Source organism: Cheilinus undulatus, linkage group 15 (assembly GCF_018320785.1).
Source record: "Cheilinus undulatus linkage group 15, ASM1832078v1, whole genome shotgun sequence".
NCBI lineage: Eukaryota > Metazoa > Chordata > Actinopteri > Labriformes > Labridae > Cheilinus > Cheilinus undulatus.
In genome coordinates, this window is record NC_054879.1 from 8,719,009 (window position 1) to 8,734,096 (window position 15,088).

At 38.9% G+C, this 15,088-nt stretch overlaps 1 protein-coding gene across 5 annotated transcripts in view; it reads left to right on the plus strand.

The window, feature by feature from the left end:
* The window catches only part of parp14rs1 (poly(ADP-ribose) polymerase family member 14-related sequence 1), a 29,395-nt gene extending 16,898 nt beyond the window's left edge, over positions 1-12,497 (plus strand). For all 5 annotated transcript variants that reach the window (XM_041807699.1, XM_041807701.1, XM_041807700.1 and 2 more), the window contains 12 exons: positions 407-2,649; positions 4,226-4,456; positions 4,627-4,848; positions 5,835-5,913; positions 6,146-6,292; positions 6,503-6,565; positions 7,669-7,845; positions 8,771-9,010; positions 9,103-9,711; positions 10,156-10,292; positions 10,426-10,600; positions 11,755-12,497. In XM_041807699.1, the coding sequence (XP_041663633.1) occupies positions 407-2,649; positions 4,226-4,456; positions 4,627-4,848; positions 5,835-5,913; positions 6,146-6,292; positions 6,503-6,565; positions 7,669-7,845; positions 8,771-9,010; positions 9,103-9,711; positions 10,156-10,292; positions 10,426-10,600; positions 11,755-12,038 (4,607 nt within the window). In that variant the 3' untranslated portion in view covers positions 12,039-12,497. The remainder of the gene's footprint in view (positions 1-406; positions 2,650-4,225; positions 4,457-4,626; positions 4,849-5,834; positions 5,914-6,145; positions 6,293-6,502; positions 6,566-7,668; positions 7,846-8,770; positions 9,011-9,102; positions 9,712-10,155; positions 10,293-10,425; positions 10,601-11,754) is intronic.
* Positions 12,498-15,088: the final 2,591 nt, after the last annotated feature.

Here is a 15,088-nt window from a genome sequence, read left to right on the forward strand (position 1 = left end):
TTTGTGAGCTCAAATTTACTCAAACTGCAGATATCTGGGATATTTAGTGAGTTTTTTAGTTCAATATACATTTGAGAGATGCAAAAATCTATCCAACAAGATAAACTTGTCTGATCATGCATGGTTCCTTTTAAAATTATTGACCATTTGCCTTGTCAGCTATTAACAAGCCATTTAAGCACGCCCAATCACTAAGTATATCTTAACTTACACCAAGGTGGTTTTACTATAATTTCCTCTGGTTGGTTATATGGAAGTGGCCCCACCATACTGATATTTTTCTGTGTGGCCCTCATTGGAAAAGTTTAGACACCCCTGGATTAGGCTAGACCATAGCCATAACTTAGGTAGTGATTGGAAACACAGATTAGAAATTACCACCTGTTTGTGATTCTTTTGTCCATAGCTGTTCAAAAAATCCTGATGAAGAAGCATCTCATCCAGAAGGAGGAGATCAGAGTTTATCCTTTTTACGAATCACTGGGAATAGCTCTCTACGGAAAAGACGCACCTTCACTCAAACTTCCTGCTGCTATCTCTGAGCCCATTGAAGAGGCTGTGTGGAGATACCTGAATGACAGACAAACAGCGTTAAAGACAATTCAAAATCAATTGACAAAACACTTCTGCAAGGTCACCCTCGGCCAATCTGCTCTATGCTTGAACCCTTTTCCTTCATTACTGCAAGAACAGAACGCCAAAGCCATTGTCAAAGATTGGAGGGATGATGTGAGGTCAGCCTTAGAACTGGCTTTGTCAAATATCAAATCCACAAAGTTTCAGCCAGAGCCAGAAGTGTGGAAAGAGTCTGAGATGAAGATCAGAGAAGTGCTGAGGAATGAGGATGTAGCTGTGGTGCCTGATAGAGCCCGTGGCATTTTATCAGTGGTCGGACCGCTTGCTGACATCAACAAACTACAGCCAAATCTTACTGAAGTCATCAACAAGATCACAACAAGGGTGCACAGGGAGAAATTTAGCGAGACCCATGATATCAAAGTGTCACAGTTGATTTTCAATGTTCTGTGCCGAGAAGGTCTTCGAGACAAACTGCTTCAAGTTTACCCAGAGCTGAAAATGTCGTTCAGCAAAGGGAGCACAGATTTGTCTATCACTGGCTTAAAGGATGAGATTTTTGCAGCAAACAGAGTGATATATGATGCCATGCTTGCCCTGAAACGACAACATTTGGAACTAGATAACTCTATCCTTGACTTGTTGAAGGATGAACAACCAGAGAAGCTCACAGATGCTTTTCTAAAACCAAGTGGAATAAATGCAGTATTTGATATCAGTGCAAATAGAGTTCATCTACTTGCTGCTTCTGACAGAGGTCTGACCGAGGCTGGCGATTATCTTAAGAAGCTGCTAGTGACTCGAAACATTGATGTAGAAGACCGTAAAGTCTTGTATAAGCCAGAGTGGCAGGACCTAGTCAGTCAGTTGGAGAATGCCGACAACAAGTCACTGAGAACAATTAGAATCCATGCTGCTGGTCAAAAAGTGGTGGTGTCGGGCCTCACTGATGTAGTCAAAAGAGTTAGCAGCACAGTTGAAGACTTCTTGGCAAAGAATGCTCAGGTTGAAGAAACTGTTAATGTCAAGCCCAATGCAAAAGTTGAATACATGAGCAAACTAGACCTGTCTTGGTTGAAGAAAATGGAGGACAAAGTTGCAGTTCACTACAAAAAGGAGGCCCTCTCTCTAAGCGGTTGTAGAGTCCACGTCACAGAATGTAAGAAGTTGGTTGAAGATTTTATCTCTTCTTTGGTCTTTGAGCGTTTACGAGTACCCAAACCTGGAGTGAGGACCTTCTTTCGGGAAAAAGAAGATATGTATGTTTCCTCACTTTGGACTGATACGGGCTGCCGGGTCCAGCTGGTTGATGAGTCTAGTGATGATGGACAAGATGACAATAAAAAATTTCCAGTCCCTGTCTATCAGCTTCAGACAAGTGATGGAGTAGAAATAGCAGTTTGCAAGGCAGATATGTGCACCTACCCTGTAGATGCAGTGGTTAATGCTTCTAATCAGGATTTGAAACACAGTGGTGGTCTTTCAGCTGCGCTTCTTAAGGCTGCTGGCCCTCAATTGCAGGTTGAATGTGACCAACGGATCAGCTTAAATGGACAACTCAGATTTGGAGACTGTGTCATAACAGGTGCAGGGGGACGGCTATCCTGCAAGAAAATCATCCATGCAGTTGGACCTGTCTTTGATCCAGCTAAAGCCCCAAAGACCCAGGCACAGCTGAAAAGAGCAGTTAAAGGAAGTCTAGAACTTGCAGAAAGGCGAGGCTGTGTCACTGTGGCTCTGCCAGCCATTAGTAAAAACCAAGGCTTTCCTCTGGACTTGTGTGCAACCATCATCGTCAGAGCTGTGAAGGAGCACTGTGATGAAAAGGCTGACGACAACACCCTGAAGAAGATCCATTTGGTGAACAATGACGATAATGCTGTGAAGGCTATGGAGCGGGCTGTCAGACAGGAGTTTGGGAACCATGGTGCCAGTTCTTCTCAGCAGACTCTCCCAACTAAACCACTAGTAGCTGCAAAGCCTTCTGGATCTGACCTCAACTGTCTGGGCAAAGTGACGACCGCGGAGGGCCTCGCCATCTCCCTTATCAAAGGGAATATTGAAAATGCTACGGTAATGTAGACATTTTTTGTTATGCTTCACTAAGCACAAACAAGTTTTCTTGTTTACTGGTAAAACTATCATGTCTACTGACCATTAGTGCCTCAGTTCTCAACTGGACTAGCCTCAGGAACCACCACCACCTCTCTCATGAGAAATCCCAATCCAACTCTTTGTAAAGTTTTAACCACTTAGATTTATATAATGAAAAATGATGCATATTGACCTTGTTATAAAGATATTATTAAACAGCTCTTTACTGGGCTGTTAAGGGACCTAGCCATTTTTGTGGGCAGGCTTAGTTATTAACATGACAAAACAGAGTAAAATATAATCTGTGGATGTCTGCTTAGATTTTTTTCTAGAATTATTTTCAAATCACACACCCCACAACCCTCTTTTGGTCTGACCTACCAGCTGAGAGCCACTCCACTTATAAATGTGGCCTTTTCTATTAACTAGGCCTGTTGAGATTAATTGCAATTAACTGAGATCCACAAAAAGTGGATTAGTGGATTAGTGAACCTAATCCCTCAAGGCACCACAGCAAGGGATGGGGTAGCCATTGAAGTTATTGTCTCTGGCAGGCAACATGTTCATGTGTACGCTTACATGTGACGATAGGAGAGAGAATGACAGGGGAAATAGATCATGATGGAAAAATTACAAACCGAAGATTGAGCACGAGTCCGAAAACACAAGTTTGAGTTAGATCTCAAGTCTTTTGCACCAGTCCAAGTTAAGTCTTCAGTCATTGATGTGGCGGACACTGGTATCCAAACAGGAAGTCAATTACCCTTAATTAAAGACAGTAGAAAAATTCAAAATGACAAAAAAATAGTTTAAAACTTGCAAAATAGAGGAATTTTCAAACAGGATAAGATTAACTGTGGCAATCCTGAAATTAATCACAACAGAAACTGTTAATCTTTTGACAACCCTACTATTAACCATTTTGTTCAGTGCAAGATTATCTCAGTGATTCATTTGATCCTCTAGGCCAGCGGGTCTCAACTGGTCCAGCCTCAGGACCCACCAGGACTTCTAAAATTAGCAATCATGACCCAAATTCCTGAAAGTTTTCAACAACTTAAATTCCTTCAAGAAAGGATATTGAAGTTTGTACCATTTTGAACGAAACTATGATTTATGTCATTACAGAAATCCTACACTAACATGCAAGTTTCTGATAAGGCAGAAATGTTATTGTTTTCTTATTCTTCTTATTTTTAGAGTTAACACATCAAAAAAGGGGAAAAAACATTTTCCTGTCAGAAAAGCAGTTAGAAAGTTTAGATCTTGTGAAAACAACCAAAATACACAAGTTATCATGGAGAAACAGTAAAATATAAAATAAAATGTGTCTTTATCAATCACTCAGTCCAAGTCCTTTCTCCAACTTCAGAGTCCAAATCTAGCAAAGTTTGAGTCATCAGCGCTAGATTAATCTGAATCCTGAACTGTACTACAACACTGACTCAAAAGCTTTACTGACTCTCCTACTGTACAACCTGAGCACTGATAAAACTGTCCTTTTCTATTTAAATGAAGACCATGTAACTAAAAATCAATGTATCCTCTATTTCAGACGGAGGTTGTTGTGAATACCATAACCAAAGATCTTGATCTAAGCAAGGGGGCAGTTTCAAACGCGATCTTCCGCGTTGCTGGACCGAAACTTCAGCAGGTGGTGAGGGCAAAAAGTCCAAGTGGAAATGTTGGTGAGGTCATCGTTACAGAGGGCTGCAACTTGAAGAGCAAACAAGTCTTTCATGCAGTTGCACCTCACTGGGACAACGGCCAGGGCCAACCTGGAGAGGTAAAGTTTTTCAGAATTTTCCTTTCACATCAGTCTGCACATCATATGTAAAACTACCCTGCTGTTTTTTACAGCACAGAACACATTGAATGTTTTATTGAAGCCATATCAAAGGAATAGTTTAAGTATCTTGCATTCAATGTTGATGTCATTTATGCTTCACCTTTTAGAGTCTGAAGGGCATTTTCCGTGACTGCTTGGGCAAGGCAGAGGACAGTGGTCTTGCCTCCATGTCTCTCCCTGCTATCGGCACTGGAAACCTGGGCTTCCCAAGAGACCTCGCAGCTTCATTGATGCTGAAGGAAATCTTAGATTTTAGCAGTAAGAAGCAGCCAAAGCACCTAAAGAACATTGTCATCATCCTTTACCCAGGGGATGCAAAGACCATCCAGGTAAGAGAACATGAGGTCCATATTAGTTTTTAAACCAAAGTGTTTCAGCATTAACAATTAAGATTATAATGTCAGAAACAGATGCAAGGGGATCACTGCAGAAGATCAGATGTGGAGTTAGATTAGCCATTTTCTGTCTTTTACAGTGAAATTCACTCCTTTCTATACAAATAGCAAAAAATGTCTAATTTGCAAGCTTTGGTGCTAATAACCATGAGGAATAAGAATGAACAAAAAACATCAATCTGCTTAAAGTTGGTGGTAACTGCACCTCAGTCATTATAATGGAGGTTATATACTAACTTCCTTGTGATCAAGACAACAACAACTCCTCTCAATGACCTACACTTGGATATTTTTAGTGTGTTGTGCTTTGTGAATTGGACCTTGAGAAAGAGCAAACTGCGTGAGCAATTGGTGTACAATTCATGGAGTTATTAGCATCTTATTCCTCGGGAATTTCCCACTAAGAGTGAAGCCATTATCATTATATGAAATTGATATATCAGTGCCATACTACCGATCCTGCATACTATTTTAAAGTGGGAATTTGATGGATTCTTTCTAATTTGAGTAAATGTAATAAGTTACTTTCCAACCCTGATAAAATCTTAGTGTTGTGCTTTTTGAGCCAAGCCAGGTAACCATACTCATTGAAAAAGCCCTGCTTTTGTAAAATTGACAATACTTGAATACTAGAAACTTGAATTATACTGTAAGACATTATTACATTATGCTGTCATTTAAATAAAGTGGATGTTTTAAAAATGAGTGGGTGGCACACAAAAAAAGTTGATTTCCAATTCTGATTAAATGTATTGAAAATTTCTTTTAATAAACATTTTTATTCTTATGTTGAATAAACAATTTAAGTAATTTGATACCACAGCCAGTGAACATAAAGGAAATCGATTGTGTGTTTCCTTTGCTTTGCTGTACTATTTCAAAACATTTCTAATATCAGTTATTTCTTTGATTTTCTCCAGGTTTTTACTGATGAATTTAAGACGCAGTTCCCCAACGCCTCAGTTGGATCAGTGCCAACAAGTTCCCCACAAAAGTCAGGTGTGCAAAACTGTTTTCATTTTCATCCTCAGATGCAAAGTAGTACTCAGTGCCAGATAAAACATGAATGTCATTTCAGGATATTTTTATTTATACACAACGTTCATGTCTTTTTTTGTGACATGCAAAGAACAGAATTTATTTATAACATTGTTTTAATAGAATTAGCGAAGAGGTTAAATGAATGAGTATTTGCACTGCTGTGAAATCTTCTTGGTTCTACTTCCTCAAGGTCCTTTCTCCAAGATTGTCTCTGGCTCAGGAATATATGAGACCAAAATGGGAAGTGTGGCTGTACAGGTGGTCACAGGAGACATAACAAAGGAGAACTGTGATGTCATCGTCAACTCCTCCAATGAGAGTTTCACTCTAAAGACAGGTAAATAATAACACGATAATGCCATAAAACAGCTGTAATTTAAAATTATTTTAAGATCAATCTCTTCTTTTATTAGGGGAAGTTATTCTGCTCAACTTTTATCCAACTTGGCACACATTTTAGTTCTTTTGCAGCCAAACTAGCCCCAAGTATTTATGTAGTTATGCATGTTTGTAACATCTTTGTCCTTTGTCTTATTCTCTCCTCTAGGGGTGTCAAAGGCTATACTTGAAGCAGCTGGTCCAGCTGTTGAAGCACAATGCCAAACACTTGGTAAGAGGAAATTCACACCATGATGATTCCAAACACTGCAACATTTTCATAATGTGATTCAAAGCCTTTTAACACAACAATGCAACAAAATATGATGTTAAGGAAAATTGCAGATATCGGTAATAATTAAAGGCTTAGAAGATATGTAACAATTAAAAAAACAGTATTAAAACAGATTAATATTGTCATAAATTGTCCCGGGTTTCCAAGACAGCAAACACTGTACATTAAGCCAGAGATATACATGCAGTTAACAAGGAAGATGCATCATAGCTGCCACATGCCTCCTGGTTTGATTGAGGCATTGGTTTGATGCATCAGCTGTGCACATTCATGCAACTTGGACATGATAAATACACTCTCCTCCAAACTCTGTTCTGAAACAGTGAGGCCAATGCCTTTATTTTAACTGTAGTCCGAAAACATTTTGGTTTTATATCAAAAGATGAATATGAGACAAGAAATCAGTGTTTCAGCTATTTACAAGAACGCTCATGATGCAGCTGGAACACAAAGTGAGAACAAGAAGTATATCACCAGCCTTAGTCAGCAGCAGACTATGAATAAATAATCACAGTTGCAAGGCACATGAGCAAAATACACAAGGGTGCTCTTAGTTGTTACTGACTAGGACTGAACGACTTTGAAAAAATATCTGGTTGCAATTACTTTTACTCATATTGCTAATTCAGTAGAAATTGTTGTATTGGAGGGATCATTTTGTCAGTCTCCTTTTTAATGAAAATATTTACAAAAATAAGGAATGTTGGATTTTTTACCGACTATTCTAGAGAAAATTGACACTTGAATATTTGCATGATAGAGTGTAACATCCCTGCTGCTTAGAGCAATTGTAATAAACTTGTATTTGACACACAGTTCAGGGTAAGGAAATGTTGCACTTTCTCTGATTTGAAAATTACTGTAGGCAGCGTCACGATTTAATTTAAATTCGCTCAGCTTTAGTACTGACATGACTAAATAGTCAATAGTTAAGCCAAACTCAAGATAAATAGGAAAGGAAATGTGATGTTAACAAAAATAACCATTGGTTGAACCCAATCATGTTTAGAGGTATTCACATCCACTGTCTTTGTTTTTAGGTGCATTGACCACCTCAGACATTATACTGACCCAACCAGGTAACCTCAAGTGTAAGAACATCCTCCACTTGGTTGGACGGTCAGACCCTGCAGTAATCTACAGTGTTGTGAAAAACGCGCTCCTCATGTGTGTGAAACACAAGTTCACCTCTGTCTCATTTCCTGCGATCGGCACAGGTGAGAATCAGCAGCAGTCTTTTGAGCATGTTTGCACAATAAAGTTTTTTACATTTTTCATATGAAATAAGTCATTAGACCACTTCACATTGGCAGGTCCATAGAATAGATGGTGCACTGAACAAATCAAGTTAATTTATTCAGGTACAAAGGACTAACAGTGGAACAGAATCAGCTTGATTATATTGATTATTATCGTAGGATCCTGACAGCATGTAAGTGACTGAGCATTAAGCAGTGTAACACGGTCCAATGTTTTTCCAGCATTGCCTAGTTCATATGCTTCTCTCTGTTGCTTCAACTTAAAAGGGCAAGGAACAAGGAAAGAGGTAGATGTCAAGACATCAGGAGTATTTAGACATTTGCCTTACTCAGCAGAGCCTCTTGCTTTACAAAGTAGAGATAGTTGTACAGTACATTAATAGTCTCCATATTCATCTTAAAAATGTGCTCTGATTCTGGTGGTAAAACCATTCATGTCACAGCTATCAAAGGCTCATCAATACAAAGTGCTATACTTCTGTTTGTCTAGATGCAAAGCACTAGATGTCAAACTGTTTACAGGAAGAACCTGAAATCCACACAGCAGGGAATTACAGTTTTACCGGATGCAGTAAGGACAGGAAGCATGTACGATGCAACGTCTGATGCTAGCATGCTCCTAGGACATGGTGTAACGTTTCAGCACACCTTCTTCAGAGTCAAACCTAAGGAGATATATGCAGGGAAATGTCAGTCCTTTGTACTTGATTAATTTCCTAAAGTGACTCCTGTTTTTTCTTTGGATTCAACACGTTAGGAGTTCATTGAATCAGGGTGTTTCTTTAGTCTCTAACAGGCTATTTTGTTAAGAAAATGTGTCTCTGCTTTATTTTAGTCACTTATTGTTTTCTTAAATGTGTTATGTATGCTCTACTCACTTAAGGTCAGGGAAATGCAAAAGCAAGCCAGGTGGCGGACGCCATGCTGGATGCAGTGATTGACGTGTTGAACCAAAATGCTTCCACTACCCTGAAGACAATCCGGATAGTTATCTTTCAAGCACCCATGTTAAAAGACTTCCACAGCAGTATGCAAGACAGAGAAGCAAAAGCAGGTGCAGCTGAACTTCCCAAAGAGAAAGAGAAAGGATGGTCCTTTGGATACTTTGGCTCCAGAATAAAATGTAAGCAAAGAGTGCAAGTTGGTGCAGTTTTTCCTAATCAAAGATGGGGATCATTTTTTATAAATGTTGAATTCTCTTTGATATTTTTCCAGCATTGTTTAGTGGTACCACTGAAAAGCCAAAGAAAGAAGATGATTTTGTTATTGAGCCTCTGGAAATGGATCCAGCATGCTTCCACATCTGTAGTGATTCACAAGCCAAAGTAGACTCAGCCAAGATGTGGATCAACGACCTGATTATCAAAGAGGAAAGCAACAACAAGATTCAAGACAATGCTATCCTGAGCCTTTCTGATGCAGACCACAAAAAGATCGTCGACATCCAGAAGAACATGTTTGTGAGCATAAGGACTGAGAACAAGAGTGGCCATGCCTCAATCACCATCGAGGGGCTCAGCAAGAACGTGCTCAAAGCCACCAATGTGATTCATGAGATGCTGAGGAAGGCGAGGGATGAGGAGGACCAGAAGAGGAAAGAGGAGCTGGCGAGCACAGTGGTAGACTGGCAGTACCAGGCTGGGCTTCATTTTCAGAGTTTTGATTCAAAGAACAACTTCAAGCTGGAGCACGCGTTTGAGAAGAAGCTACAAACTGTAAAAATTACACTCCAGGGTCAAGACTACACGGTGAATATGCCAAGTGGACCTGCAACTGATAGCCAGGGACGCACCTTAGAGATAAAGCGGATCGACAAACTAAAAGGTATCTTTGCTTACTCTGATTGTTGCATGCTCTTTTCACCACACTACTTCCATATTCTGCTTTAGATCTACATAAACCAGGACTGGATGATTCTGTTTTTGCATTTTTTAGCATGAAAATGATATTGACTTGAAGTAAACAAGATTGCAGCCATCAGTGTTTTAAATTAAACAGCTTCCAATTAAGATTGGCTGCAAAGGGTCTATATTAAAATGTCAATTTTTTACATCTTAAATAACTATCTTTAGCACAGCCTGGTGCAAAAAAATATGATTAAGAAATCTGTTATTAATCTGACCACCCTGCTTGTGGAAATTAACTTTTTTATAAACATCCATATTGATTTCATCAATCCTAAGGCGTCGTCATACTGTTCTGTGCATTTGCACAGTTAAACTAATAGTTGGTAGAAGGAAATTACTATTACTTGTATTTTGCCACCAGATGAAGACATCCCTGAGATCTGGGACCCGATTCCAGCCAACAAATCATGTCATGCTGTCACCATCCAGCCAGGGTCTGCAGAGTACAACGAAGTCCTGACTTTGTTTCAAGCCTCATGCAAATTAAATGTCCTTAAGGTAGGCTAAAATTAACATGCATGTCTTAAATATCTAATGCTACAGCTGCCATATGACCATCATCATTTGTTCTACAGCAAGCCTGCATTATTAGGTCTGTAACTTCCAAAATGTACTCTCTCCCTCCTGGTAGATCGAGAGGATCCAGAACCCTGGGTTATGGAAGAGCCTGCTGGTAAAGAAGCTTGACATGGAGAAGAGGAACGGCCATCAGAACAATGAGCGCCGTCTCTTCCATGGCACCAGCGATGATACTGTGGTACACATCAACGAACACGGCTTCAACAGGAGTTATGCAGGAAAGAACGGTAAGTGGTTCATGCCAAATATACTGTATAGGACAATGTTGTTTAGTTGGAAAGGTCAGATATTTTGTAGGCTATGATGCCAAAAAAAGTTATCATACGGTGATCACAGAAATTATATGATTAAAGGTAGGTGCATGCTGATTGTCTCTGAGTCAGCTGTTATTTTAGTACAACAAAATGGGGATGAAATAATAAATAGTGCCTCAAAAAGCTAGTTATGTTGATTTTAATGTCACCCAGACTACCAGGGGGTGCAATGAGGAGCCTGTTTTGGATTAAGCTTTTTTTCTTCTTTTTCTTGTTTTTTGACCACAGCTCATGGATTGGTCGGTGTGTGGCTGTAATTTCGGTCAATCAAGATTTTTTTGGGGTTGACTACAGTCCTAGTATTTTGTGGACTTTTTGTGTCTGAAAACATGAAATCTGATGGTCTGTTCAAGATCTGTGGCAATTATGACATCACTCTGGGTAATTTTAATAATACCAGATGTTCGTATGGTATCTCCAATCATAAATCTCCATATAGAACCATGGAGCTTATTGCATGTAAAGAGAGGCAAACTAGGGATACAGATGACCTAACGTTAGCCCCCCCCCCGCACAGAAGCCAGTCTTCCAACTGGCCAGTGTTGCTTCAGATCCAATCTGTGGCTCCTTTCCTGCATGTTATTCCCCACTCTCTCCCTGATTTCCTCCACTTTCCACTTCCTTGCCCTCTACTAATAAATGCAAGAGATAAATCTTAAAAAAGCATTGCACAGATGTGATAGACCACAGAGGATTGTATTAAAAGGTAGATAAAGGGGGGTATGTTCCTGTTAAACTATGAAAGGCTGCCTACTGTGAACATGTCAAACACCAGATAAAGATGCATTTAGAATCAGATTTTCATAGCAAATAATAGATTGGTGTATGGGCACAATACCTGCTCAACTGTCTGACATTGTCCTGGAAAAGTCCTGAAATGAGTGGAGACCCTGAATTCAGCAATGACTACTATGTCTGATTTGCTATGTATTTCAACCACAAAATTAAATCAAACAGTTTGAATCTAATGGATGTTTAGATCATGACATTTTTTAGGTAATATTTACCTTGAAAAAAAAAAATCTGAAGAACTCCCGCTATAACTTTCTGCTGTTCTTCTTTTTCAGCTGCCTGTTACGGCAATGGCACATACTTTGCTATCAATGCCAGTTACTCCGCCAGCAACACCTACTCCAAGCCAAACCAGAATGGGGAGAAGTTTATGTACCTCTGCCGAGTCCTGACGGGGGATTACACCCTTGGCAGGCAAAACATGATCACACCCCCGACCAAGGGTCCTGTCTCTGTTCAGAAGTACGACAGTGTTGTGGACAACACCACCAGACCTACCATGTTTGTTGTCTTTAATGACATCCAGGCTTACCCTGAATACCTGATTACATTCAAGTAACACAACTATGCACTGGGATAAGTCATTTAAAGGCCTTGCATGTAACACTGCCTCTCAGCATCATATCAGTCTCTTTTACTATACTTAGAACTTTGTTTTAAATCTAACATTAGTTCTCTAATGTTAGTTCTTTTATTGTTTTACAAGACAAGGTCAAAGCTTCCTTAATGGACATTTAAAACCATTGTGCCTTGAATTTATGTGTGGTCTTAAAGATAATAATGCAAAGATATTCAACAATGCACAAACTGTTTTGCCTAACTTTTGATCACTGTGATTACACTGGACATTGTATTTAGAGCTTATAAGACCCTGGAGGCTGCAGGAAAGCGCCCTGTGATTTCCAAGAAGTCATGTGCTGCATTCGTGTATCAGGTTTACAATCACCTTTGGTTTAAAGGGAAAGTGAAAGTTAAGTAAAGTTCCTGTAAACAGGCCTGTACAAATAAACATCATTACAAGCACAAAGAGGTGTTGAGTATGTTTTCTTTACATATTATTACTCATTCTCTACATTTTTCTCCCTCCAGCTTTTGTTTATCGCAGCAGCAGGACATTCTCACATCATTTAGAGTCAATATCAGTTGAATTAATGGCATTGATCTCATGTACCCTGCAGGTAAGACACCTTTTTAGTTGATTTATATTAGAAAAGGCAAAAAGTAGTGAACCACCATCACCATTTACCCCAAAGTATACAACATCTTACCTTTTCTGTAGTATAAAATTATGATTTAAAAACCATCAAATGATAAATACTGGTTGACCTGGATCCATTCATCTATTTCCTGTTCTTATTTTGTGTGGGGTCAGAGAAAGCTGGAGCTGATTACAGCTGTCATTAAGGCGAGAGGCAGGGTAAATCTTGGACTGGACACAAAAATTTAAAAAACTGGAAAATAGTATTGAAACCAAGTTACATCTTAACAAACATTAGAAATGGTCTTCTGTTGTGCCAGTCCACATTGTCCCAGGCCTGCCCACAGATTTGGCTGGGTCCTTGATAAACCCAGAGAACGGGCCCTCCTCAGTATAGTATCAGTAATTGTTTCAATGTATGTGAATTGGATCAGTAGCATTGGTGCTAGCATCCTGGCTAACAGTTACCTCATTTTGGAGCTGAAAAGTATGTCAAGCTATCATTTGGTTCTGATGTTGAAATTATTTATTTGTGATACTTTTTAACTACTCTTCCAGACAATTTTTTGAGACTATTTAATGCTGCTTTTCATTAGTTTTGCACTATTATTACCATTTTTTACCTCTTTTTACCAATTTGGCTACCTAATACTAATTTTGGCCACTTTTAACCACTTTCTACCACTTTTTCCCACCCATTCTGGCAACTTAACATATTTTCTACCATTTTTTTGCTATTTTTAAACTCTTTCTACAACCTTTTCAGCCCATTTTTGCAACCTTTTGCCTGTTCTTACCCATATTATCCGTTTACCAATTTTTGACAAATTTTTAACCCCTTTTCATCACTTTTGGCTCCTTAATTTTTGCCACTTTTAATCCATTTATGCTATTTTTATAATCCCATTTCACATAATTTTCTGTCCATTTTTGCAACTTTTAACCCGTTTTTGCCAGGATTTATTCCCATTTCACCACTGATTCTGCCCATTTGACACTGCTCTCCCTACCCATTATTACAATTATTACAAATGATTACAATTTATGCCACATCTTATTACTTTACCCACCCATTTTCACCACTTATAACCAATTTTTGCCACTTTTAACCTTTTTTTTCAACTTCTAAAATCCCATTTCACATTTTCTGCCCACTACTGCCACCTTGCACCAATTTTTGCCACATTTTAACACCTTTTCACCACCTAATTTCACTCACTTTTTCCACTTTCAACACTGTAAACAAATTTTTGCTACTTTTAATAACCTGTTTGCCAGTTCTGTACCATTTTTGCTACAACATTTTTGTTTTTTAAAAACATTTAGGGCACTTTCAACCCGTTTCTGGTTTTTGTTTTGACATTTGCCACAGGTAGCCAATCGAATCTAAGTTGTAACTATATATGCTGTACTACAACTATGAAAATAAGCACAAAAGAAATATCAGAAAAAAATTCATACACAATGAACTGGCTAAACCATGCAAAATTAAAGATATAAACTTAGCAGATAAAACAGAAGAGTAACAGGTTGTGAATCTCAGTACTTGTGCATGGTGATCTTCTGAGGCCCTCCTTCCAACATACAGATACCAAGCTAATCATTTTAAGTAATTTTGAAATAATATTTTAAAAGTGCAAAAGTAAAAACAAGTGAATGAAACGTTGTAGCCTACGTATTTTGGACTTCTTTCTATTTGTACTGGAAAAAACATTTCAAAAGTTTAGGGTAGTTTTTTTTGTGTAAACAGCGATATCTTTTGGTATACTAAAGATACTGCAGCTGTTTTAAAATGGAATTGGAGCATTTTAACACCTCACACCTGTTTCAATCTCAAATTTCTGCAACGAAAGTCGTATAATTCTGAATTTAATTGATGCTGCTCATGAAGTATGTGCATTATCAGTATTTTTCAACACTTTTTAATCAAAGTTCTACAAACAGTTACTACTTGTTCATGGAAGGATTTAATCTTCTCCCTCCATGGGCCACTGCTATGGCTGGGCCCCAGACCAGAAAGCTTTCTCCTTTATCCCCCCTCGGGTGGCCTTGATTTTCTTTGAACTGTGTGTGATTGGTATAGAAAAATGACTTGGATTTGGATAGTCATTGAATCATTGCATCAAAAGGAACATATATACACTATATTGTCAAAAGTATTTACTCACCTGCCTTGACTCTCTCTGAACTTAAGTGACATCCCATTCTTAATCCATAGGGTTTAATATGCTGTCGGTCCGCCCTTTGCAGCTATAACAGCATCAGCTCTTCTGGGAAGGCTTTCCACAAGGTTTAGGAGTGTGTTTATGGGAATTTTTGACCATTCTCCCACATGCGCATTTGTGAGGTCACACACTAATGTTGGACGAGAAGGCCTGGCTCTCAGTCTCCGCTCTAATTCATCCCAAAGG